This window comes from Equus przewalskii, chromosome X (genome assembly GCF_037783145.1).
Source record: "Equus przewalskii isolate Varuska chromosome X, EquPr2, whole genome shotgun sequence".
Taxonomy (NCBI): Eukaryota; Metazoa; Chordata; class Mammalia; order Perissodactyla; family Equidae; genus Equus; species Equus przewalskii.
In genome coordinates, this window is record NC_091863.1 from 107,727,377 (window position 1) to 107,736,982 (window position 9,606).

Consider the following 9,606-nt stretch of genomic DNA (forward strand, 5'->3'; position numbering starts at 1 on the left):
GACATAATAACCTAGAAATTCTATTATCGTCAATTATTTACTAAATGCTCTATGGTACTCTTAGCATTGTGCTCAACACTGCATCAAATGCAGTGCTTTCCCTTTAAGAAGCTTATAATCTAAAACACACAAATAACCATATGCAGAAAAAAGCTAGAGATCAGAGTAAAAGGAAGCATTCACAAAAATGTACAAATTCAGCATGCCAGAACTTTTCAGTTGAGCAATATGATCCCCAGTGAAATTCTTTCCAAATGATGTATCGTGTGCACGTTATAAGTGATTATCTTCAATTTTCTTAGAAATGAGTAATAAGATACCTCTTAAGACCCATGCTTTTGTATATGCATCAAACACTAAAGTTGGCGTGGTCATTGATAGCTGCCATTTAAGGAGAAAACATATTTTCTGTCTTGTCTCATAGCAGACAAATCCAGGCCTCTTTTCTCCCAGGTTGGTAATAAGCAGCCTTTTTCTAGGCTACAGTGAACAGCAAACATTGCAACTCTAAAGATGGAAGTAGCAGAATGCTCAAAAATATTGCATCAAAATATTGGATACAACCTACCAGCCCATAAGTAAAAAACCACATTGCAAAACTGACACCATCTGTGTCATCTAGCATCCATCAAAATCTTCTTATGCCTGTATTTCCTAACGCTTACAAACGGAATGTGCTCCAAGAATTAAGAAAACTCTTTTTAAGATGGCGGCCCTATTAAGAAACTTCTCCCTATCTCCCACTTCATCTCTTCAGTTCTTTTTCCTTGCCCAGGCTGGCTATTGTGATCATTTCAGCCAATTTCCTGGAGGTATTTTCTAGCCCTTTTCACCCTATTTAATCCTACAAGTTTCCTGAGAAGCCTGTTTACTTGTACGCTCCCCCACTAGACTGTGAGCGCCTTGACAAAAGGGACTGTGTCTTACTCCTCTCGGCACCCCCAGCACCTAACACAGAGCCTGCCAGGAGCGGGCAGTCTCAGACTCCTTTCAGGCCAAGGTGCTCCACTGATCATCAGCTGTCTCCTCCATCAGACTACTGCTTCTCTCTAAGCACACCTCGGTACCAATCATCAGGATGAGCGTAATAAAGATATTCAGACCACATTTGAAAGAATCCTCCAAACTGTTCCAAGTTAGCACAGGCTAATACAACTTTTTCAAAGTTTTAACAAATCACCTGCTCACCCAAATGTCTAGTGCAATCTCAGAGGAGAGAAAACCTTCCCACCCACCTCCCTTCTTATTCTCTCTCCCGACATCAGTACCGCTAACTGCTTCAAACTAATTGGGGAACCACAGCTGGCGACCCCGATACGGTTGCTAGTTCTCACACTTTAGAAACAACGACAACAACAAATACCAAACTCTCTTTGTTTCAAGAATGTTGATTTTTATTTTTATGTTGTTTCATCTATTTTGAGAAACTCCAAGTCGATTTTGGCTCTTCAAGGCTGCCTTTTACCCATACGGGTATTTGGCCTTCTGGATTGGTTCTTGCACTTTCCAGGGCCCTCTAAGGCACGATTTCTCAGTCTTTTGGGAGTTGCAACACTACCACGGTTTGTTTGATTTTCTCATTCCCATCCGTCCGCTTCACCACCACCCCCCACAAAAGTGGTGTATGGCATTCATAAAGTGAATTACACTTGATTTTTGTTTAGAGGAATTTTTTTCAGACTTCTGTAACATTCCCTTGAGACAATTGGAAACATCATTGTCTGATTACTAGCTCACTTTCTTTGCCTAAAATTGTATCCATTCTTGATTGCGCCTGTGGGTAGGTTAAGCAAAACAAAATAAACATCTAGACTTATGAGCTCATTGGCTTTTTTCTGAATTTTTCTAAATTAAATAAGGGCAAAAGAGCTGCACTGAAAGTCAGTTATATGGATTTTTCTGCCAAATGCTAACTCTGTGTGCCTGGTTTCCATCTGTGGTACTTTCCAAGTTACAAATCCTTAAAAAAAAAAAAAAGAAAAAGAGTAGGGTATGAAAAGATCTATGGATTTTGGGGACATGCTATTTAGAATTGCTATCCTGTGCCTTTGAACACTCTAAAAGAAATGGGAACATGAGCTCGTAAGGCTTTAGATCAGCTCTGTGGAAGTCTAGCATAGTCCTTCAGCACCAGTGATTTATTTTTTAGGCTGGCTGATTTCAAATGCCATTTAGCCTCATCCATATTAGCATAAGAAATGTACCTTATCCGCTCTAACCCAATTCTGCTAATGGCCGAAGTTAGCAGTCAATCTCAAATGCTCCCCCTAAGTGAGACAGGACATTCTTGAGGATTTCTCCTTACTGTGACCAAATCTCATTTTATCTGGGACAAAGAAAGCTTTAATGCAGTTAATACAGTGGAGCGGGCAAACTGAACATGGCTTAAAATATAGATGAAAAAAAAAAGTCAAGCGGCCATCATGATGGTTCCTAACTATCAAACAATTTGCAGCTCTCTTTCAATTTCTAACCACTCAACGACAGCAGCAAATTACACATTTAGTCACTTTGAAATTATGCACTTGCCATTGTATTTAGTCTGCCATTATTATCTCTTCTCAGAAATACTGATGAGCTCTTTCCACACATGGACATTAGGATTTTCACTGTGTTTTCCATATCTACAGTGACCATATTTGCCCAACTAAAATTAAGGACACATGGTTTCCTGCCAGGACAGAGTATTGGAAATCTGCGCTGTCCCAAAAAATCCAGGATATATGGTAGCTGTATGGGTATCACCATATTTGAAGTTTGGCTTTGCTCCAGTACAAGTCAGAACAGTGCCTGCCGTGTAGAAGGTGCTCAACACTGTATGTTTGTTAAATAGAAGTGAAGTAGGGAATGTCGAGTTTATATGGTGAAGGCCCTTGGAAAGTGATTTTTCCTATCGAATTTGGGAAATACTCGAGGAAAATGAAAAATCTCCCTTACAAGTCTCTGTTCTCTATGGCATGGCCATCCTTAGGTGAAGAGTAAGGGATCTCACAGGGAAGGAGCCCAGGCCAAATCTCCAACACACAGTGCGTGGGTCTTGCCAATACTTTTATACAGATGCTGCAAAGACTTAGGCAGCCCCAGAGCTGGGGGAGGGTGGGGGGGGAGGTGCCTGCATGAATGTGGGGGGGGGGGGCGTTGCTAAATGAGTATCTATGTGTTTGTTCCCTCTGGTCTTTTTCTTCTTTTAAGCAGAACCTTTACTCCCTGGCTTCAAATCAGCCAAATGGGGCCCCAACTCCAACCCTCGACCCATTCATCTTGTGGGAGCTCATCCTGTGAGGACCAATTTTTACATTATCAACAAAGCATGTTCTCTGGCCTTAGCAATCTAATTACCATGGCACTTGGAGGGGAGAGAGATTCGCCTGTTGTTTCTGCTCTGTGGAACTGATTCATAGGTTGCCCCTTACAGCTTCTGCACACGCCCACGTGCTACGTTATTAACACTTACCAGGGGAAGAGGTAGTTCTACCCTCCCTTAGAGCGAAATCCTGCAAGGCAATATTTAACATATGCGCAAATGCACTTCACTCACCAAAAAGGGTGACCAATTACCTTTGCAACTAAACAGCAGGCTCGCTCGGCTCTTTTCATCCACCTAAAGAAAAGGCTGAAGGCGCGCTGGCTGCCTAGGTAACCTCCCGCTAGTGAACGCTCCCTGGCAGCGCCCACAGGGCGCGCATCGCATTCACAACTTGGTCCAAGCATCAGGCCCGCCTCCCTGACTTGTTGAGAGGCACGAGCCAAGTTTTGGCGAGGGCTGCCCTCCCGTCCCTCGGAAGCGCGGGACGCGCGCCTCGCTGGATGCAAGGGTCGGGAAGAGACCCTGGAGGCCACAAACGTCTGACGGTTTGCAAACGTAACCGGCCGTTTCCTCAGAGCGCCCCTCTGGTAAATTAACCTGTTTGAAACCAACTCTTCTTGCCCGCGTTGTCAGTGTAGCAACTTATCCTAATTGGATTCTAGGGCAGGCTTTTAGGAGTCCAACCGCGGGACAGTCAATCACATAAGGCCATTAATATTCATCTGTTGACAGCGGCAGCCCTCAGCTAAGGTTAAAATATGCCCTTACAACACGATCTGATTGTGCAGAACAAAAGGCAGGCGTTCAGAAACTTTCCTCCACCTAAAATCATCGACCCTCAGGGTCTAGCCTGTCAAGAAGGCAGATGAATTTGAGAAGGGGAGGAGTTAAATCATCTTTGGACTCCTGCACCCTGGGCCAGCAGCACCGTTTTTGAAACGATTTTACCAACCTAGATAAGGGACGCTGTTTTGAAGGAAAAGGCTCAGTCCTCCTCATTTTGGGGACCCTCCTCCTGAAAACTTTCCCTCAGCGTGTCTTTACCTGCCGCTGCGAATTCGGAGATCTTCCTCAACTTTGCCTGCACTTGGGCCCGTGAGCCTCGGGAACCCAGGCTGCGGAAAGGAGGGCGTGGGGGCAGGTTGGGGAAAGAATGGCCGGAGCCGCGGTCCAGCCAGGGCTGAAATAGGGGCACGTACGTGCAAGCGAGGGCGGCAAATTCCCGAGGCGCCAGCTTGGATGTGGGGAGCCAGTCCGCCGAGGCCAGGGGAACCAGCTCCCACCTTCCCGCCCTGCCAAAAAAATGGGTGCTCGGGAGAAGGCCATCCCAGCCGTTCCTCCCACTCGCATCTTCCCTGACAGCAGAGCGAGCCCGGGAGATGCGGCCACAGTCCCCACACACCCTTCTTCCCTCCCTCAGTAGATCTGGCCGGGATCCGGGCACAGCGACCACTCCCAGGCGCCCAGCGGCAGGGCGCATGACCGCGGCCCCGCGGGGCTAGCGCGCTCGGGGGACGGCCACCATGCGCCCCTGGGCTCTCCGCTGGGCGCGGGGAACGCGCGAGGGACTCCTCCTCACCTGGCACGGGGGTTTCAGGCACCCATTTGAGTCCGGGTTGCAGTCTCTGGAAGAAAGAGCGGACCTGGTGACAGGTGGCGTCCGGCGGCGGCGGCGGGGGCTGCGCCTGTCCCGGGCAGTCCAAGCTGAGCAGCATCGCCACCACCAAGCACGCGGTGTGCACGGTCCCTGCCATCCTGCTTCGCAGGGAGCGAGGAGAGCGCAGGAGAGTGGCAGCGGGAGCGAGAGCAGTCCCAGGACTCGGCAAGCCTGGCAGTGGCCCTGAGGAGCGGGAGACCTGCCGCTACCCAGCCGCTGCAAAAGTTTCCTCGCAGCTACCTGGGCGCTGGGCGAGGGCGGGAACGGCTAGGAGGCTCGGGGCGGGGCGGGGCTGACCGGAGCGGGGCGGGGCGAGGAAAGACCGGGCGGGGCGGGGCGAGGCCAACCGCGCGGCCGGAGGACGGCGGTAGCCGTGCACCGGCGAGCCTGCGGGTGCGAAGTGCGGGGCTGAGGGGACTCCTGGGGCACCGCGGCGCGGGGACTGGTCGGGAGCGGCGCGAGAGGAGGACACGGAGCGCGCGCGTTGGCTCCTGGCAGCCCAGCCCAGCTGCCCGCTCGCCGCCGCTCTACACAGGGCGCTCTGGCATAACTACTGCAGAGGGGCTGCAGGCTCGGGCGCGCTGATTGGCTTCCCAGCAGCCGTCCCCTCTGACTGGCTCTGGGAGAAGTTCCCCAGCCTCACTCCTCCTTCCCGCTGCTCATTGGCCTACAGCCGGGAGAGCTTTTCCCTTTAGGATTTTTGCAACCTCTCCATCCTTCCTCGAGCTGCGTGGGGGTCCCTGGCTTAGGTGCCCCTCTCTGCTTCGCCACAGGCCTGCCCTCAGCCCAGTCCAGCTCGTCTCTGGCCGCCAAAGCCGCACAAGGTCTTCCTCCTCCGCACAAAATCCACCTCCTCTTCCTGCTCTCCGAGGGGCTTCCCTCAAATCGTTTTCCCAACGCAGCTCCGCCGCTTTGCAAACCCAACCCACAAATACTCACATTCAGGGGCAGCTGGGGACCACTGAAGGGTTCACAGTCTGCCTCATCTTTGAATACTGTCCCTGAAAAGTCTGAAAGCCCTTGAGGCTTGTTAGGTTTGGTTTAATAGAACCATACAAAGTCAGAGAAAGCACCTGATCCCAGGATGTTAAAAGAATCTGTCTCCTGCAAGATAGCCCCGGTGACCCTTCATGAAGCAAAGCATAACTGGTGACAACAAAATAACTTGGGGCTTAAAGCCAGCCTAACTCATTAGAAAATCATTTTACACAGCGAATTCATTGAGCCAGAGCCAGCCTGTTTCTTAGATGGAGTAGAAGGCTGTTTGAAAGCTCTCCCAGACCAAATCCCCAGGTCTCCTGCTTAAATTTCACCATTAGTAAACCAGTTCTTTGAAAATCAAGTACCTCTCAGGGGAGGAATGCGTTGAGTCATTACCTATATGCTCCTAAGTAGGGATCTTTAACCTCCACATATACACCTTAGCACAGTGCCTTGCACATAGCAGGAACTCAATCAGTATTTGTATAATTAAATGATTTAACACCTCAGTGTCAATTACTTTATCACCTGATCGTGTTGTTTCTGATCTAGGTGAAAGTGGGTTTTGATAAAGAAAGAAGGAGAGCTTCCGCACCAGGAATTCTCCAGGGAGTGCCAGGCCAGGGGAGAGTAAGTCATGTGCCAGAACTTGTGGGCTGAGAAGAGAGGCAAAGGAAGGATAGGTTGCTGAGGAGCTCATTCATTCATTCCATAACATATTTGAACTCCTACTATGTGCCAGACACTGTGAGATACAAACAGACTATGGGGATACAAAGATTAATCCAGGGTACCTGACCTCAAAAAGCTACTGGTCTAATGGGGAAGACTACAAAACAGAAAATATTAATGCAGCATGTGGTAAGTGCTAAGATAGAGGCAAACTCGGAGTTCTAAGGAGTGAAAGGGTGAGTCAGAAAAAGTGTCCCAGAGGAGATGATGCCCTAAACTCAGGCTTAAAAGACCAGTAGGAGTTAAGGTGAAAAAAGAAGATGGGGGAAGGGTGCCAAGGGAAAAGAAGCAGTGTGAACAAAGACTCAGAGAGGAAAGAGCCTGGCATGGCCCAGTTGGAGGGTGGGAGGTACAAGTAATGATTTCAGGCTGGGGAGTTAGAAGAGCTAACACAGCAGAGGTAAGCAAGGGCCAGATTATGCAGTCTTGAAGCCATGCGAAGGAGCCTGGGGAACCACTTAAGGAAATGTCAAGTAGAAGGGTGACATGATCATATTTGCCTTAAGAAAAGATTTCTCCAGCAGCATTGTGGAGAATGGCTTGGAGAAAGGAGAAGATTGGAAGCAAGTTAAGAAGCTGTGAAAATATTCCAGACAAGAAATGATAAAGTTCTGTGGCAGAGGAGATTTGGAAAGGGAAAAACTACCAGATATTTAGGAGATAGAATTAAAAGGGCATAGTGACCTAGTGGATGTGGGGGATGGGAGAGAAGGCGTCAAGGACGGAGGGCTCATTCATTCTTTTTTCAACAAACATTTGAGTGCCGCCTATGTATCTGGCATTCTTCTCCTACTTCATAATTTTGCCTGGGGCTAGGCATTGAACATTTGACAAATGACATATCCACTTTAAAAGAAACACCAATTAAGAGTCATAATTTGGCTGGTGAGTTTGATATGTTCCACCTGTGGAGCCCTGTGACCAAAGGGCAGATTGGAAGGCAAGCATTGATTGAATTTCATGACCTCGCGGAGGAAGACATGACCTCCCATAAATTCATGATCTTCCAGAGCTCATGCAACTAACTACAAAGGCAACAGTTGTTTTCAACTACTGGCTCTTGAGCACCTTGAAAAGGGGAACTGCGACTTATTTTTAATATATGCTTTTATATCTAATACACTGTATGAACTAGGGCAGTGCTTCCCAAAGTGAAGTGTGTGAACCCCTGGTGATGTGGGCCAGTGAAGTTTTTAGTTTTCATTCTAATAAATATTTATTTTAATGTAGATTAGAAAAATATCTATATATGTGTAAGTAGTGCATCCAATCCATCATTTCATTAGGAAAAGCTAAGTAGATAGTGCTGTGATAAGTTAATTTCAATAAAATGTGAGCTGACAAAGAAAAATATTAAATAGTATTGGGAACATGAGGATTTGGCAAAACTTGTGGGGTAGTATGTGAATGGCTAGGATTTGGACTAGGTCATAGGCAAAGTGGCCCTGAGCTTTTGGGAAATATTTCTTTGGCCTTAAAGCTTCTGTTCCCCCTCCAATCAGCTACTTGAAGGCTTTAAGCCAACCTAAGGTAGGACTTAGTAAAACTTGCTTGGCTTAAGGAGTGGTTCCACTTTTATAAGTGGCTGTCAAAGCCTTTCTAGCCTTGTAGCCCACAAGTGATGACTCTAACAGTGGAATTTCAGGCACTGGAACAGACACCGAGGAATAGGCTTTTGGAGAGGCAAGATTCCAGGAACACCACAGGCAGCTGTCCACTCTGCCTATCCAGTGACGTGGAATTTTACGGATGAAAATCCAGTTCCTTTACCAGAATACAAAATCCGTTATATTGTATACTATATACTGCCCAGATGGGTGACTATGAATTAAGACTGGGTTTTCTTTTTCTCTTTTACATAAACAACCGTCTTACCTTTCAAGGCTCCCTTCCTCAGATTAGAAGTCAGGCCAATGACTCATCCTTCCTCTTCAGCTAGAGGAGGCTAAGGGAAACAATCAGTCTAGAAACACAAAAGGATGTGCTGATTGAGCCAGTGTTCACGTTCTACAATTCACGGTTCTGCGCTTTCAGGCCCAGTTGGAAGCACTCAGATAACACCGTTGGGCCTCATTTTCCTCTTTGGACCTCGGAGCAAGGCTACCTAGCACAGCAGGCCCAGAAGAACTTTTCTTCACCTTTCGTTCCTAGTCTCCAGTTTGAAAGAATTCGAGAATTCCCAGCTGTAGCCAGCAGCTATTATCTTGCTGTAGCTGGGAGGAGAGTCTGGTTCCATGGCTCCAAAAGCAGCATAAATCAAGGTTTCTGGGAGAGGGTTAAGAAAGGGTGTTCAACAGCTGCCGCCATGGGAGGGGCTCATACACAGCCGTGCACATGGCCACACACACACACACATGGTTGGTCCTGGGCCCAGTTCCCCTTCCCCCCAGGTGATGCTGTCCTCTCCCCATCCACCCCAGGTACACAATATCTTCTCCCCTTCACCCCACCCTCAAAACCTCCTTTCAGAGAAGAAACTTTAAAACTCATCTGCTTACAGCGTATATGGTTCATAGGCTACGATGGGACTGCCCACCCAGGGGTACGAGTATTTTAACAGGGATCAAAGCTTGAAACCAAAGGAACAGGACTCTAAAAACTCTGGAATTCCAGGCATTCACCAGTGGGAAGGGAGTGTTTAAACTGAGGGGCAATGAGGCCTTTTTTGGTGCACCTGAAATCACATCATGTAGACAGTTGCTTATATGTTACACTGGTGCTGTTCACAGTCAACACCTCCCTAGCCACACCTCTGCACTCTATGGCACACAGCCACTTTGTCTCCCCTTCTCTTGCAGTGTATGACTCCTTTGTGGGGCGGAGAGGAGGGGAGGCGCCAGGCACACTGATCCCAATTCTCCCAAATGTATAAGCTATGATCAGAGAATGAATTATGGTCCTTTGGGAAAGAGTGTTCATTCATTCATCC

At 47.9% G+C, this 9,606-nt stretch overlaps 1 protein-coding gene across 2 annotated transcripts in view; it reads right to left on the minus strand.

The window, feature by feature from the left end:
• Positions 1 to 5,521, minus strand: part of GPC3 (glypican 3) — a 402,731-nt gene extending 397,210 nt beyond the window's left edge. Inside the window, exons 1-2 of one of the 2 annotated variants that reach the window (XM_070606588.1) lie at positions 4,887 to 5,521; positions 4,507 to 4,599 (exon numbers count right to left, since the gene is read on the minus strand). In XM_070606588.1, the coding sequence (XP_070462689.1) occupies positions 4,507 to 4,599; positions 4,887 to 5,061 (268 nt within the window). In that variant the 5' untranslated portion in view covers positions 5,062 to 5,521. The remainder of the gene's footprint in view (positions 1 to 4,506; positions 4,600 to 4,886) is intronic. The other variant, XM_070606589.1, reaches the window with a different exon arrangement.
• Positions 5,522 to 9,606: the final 4,085 nt, after the last annotated feature.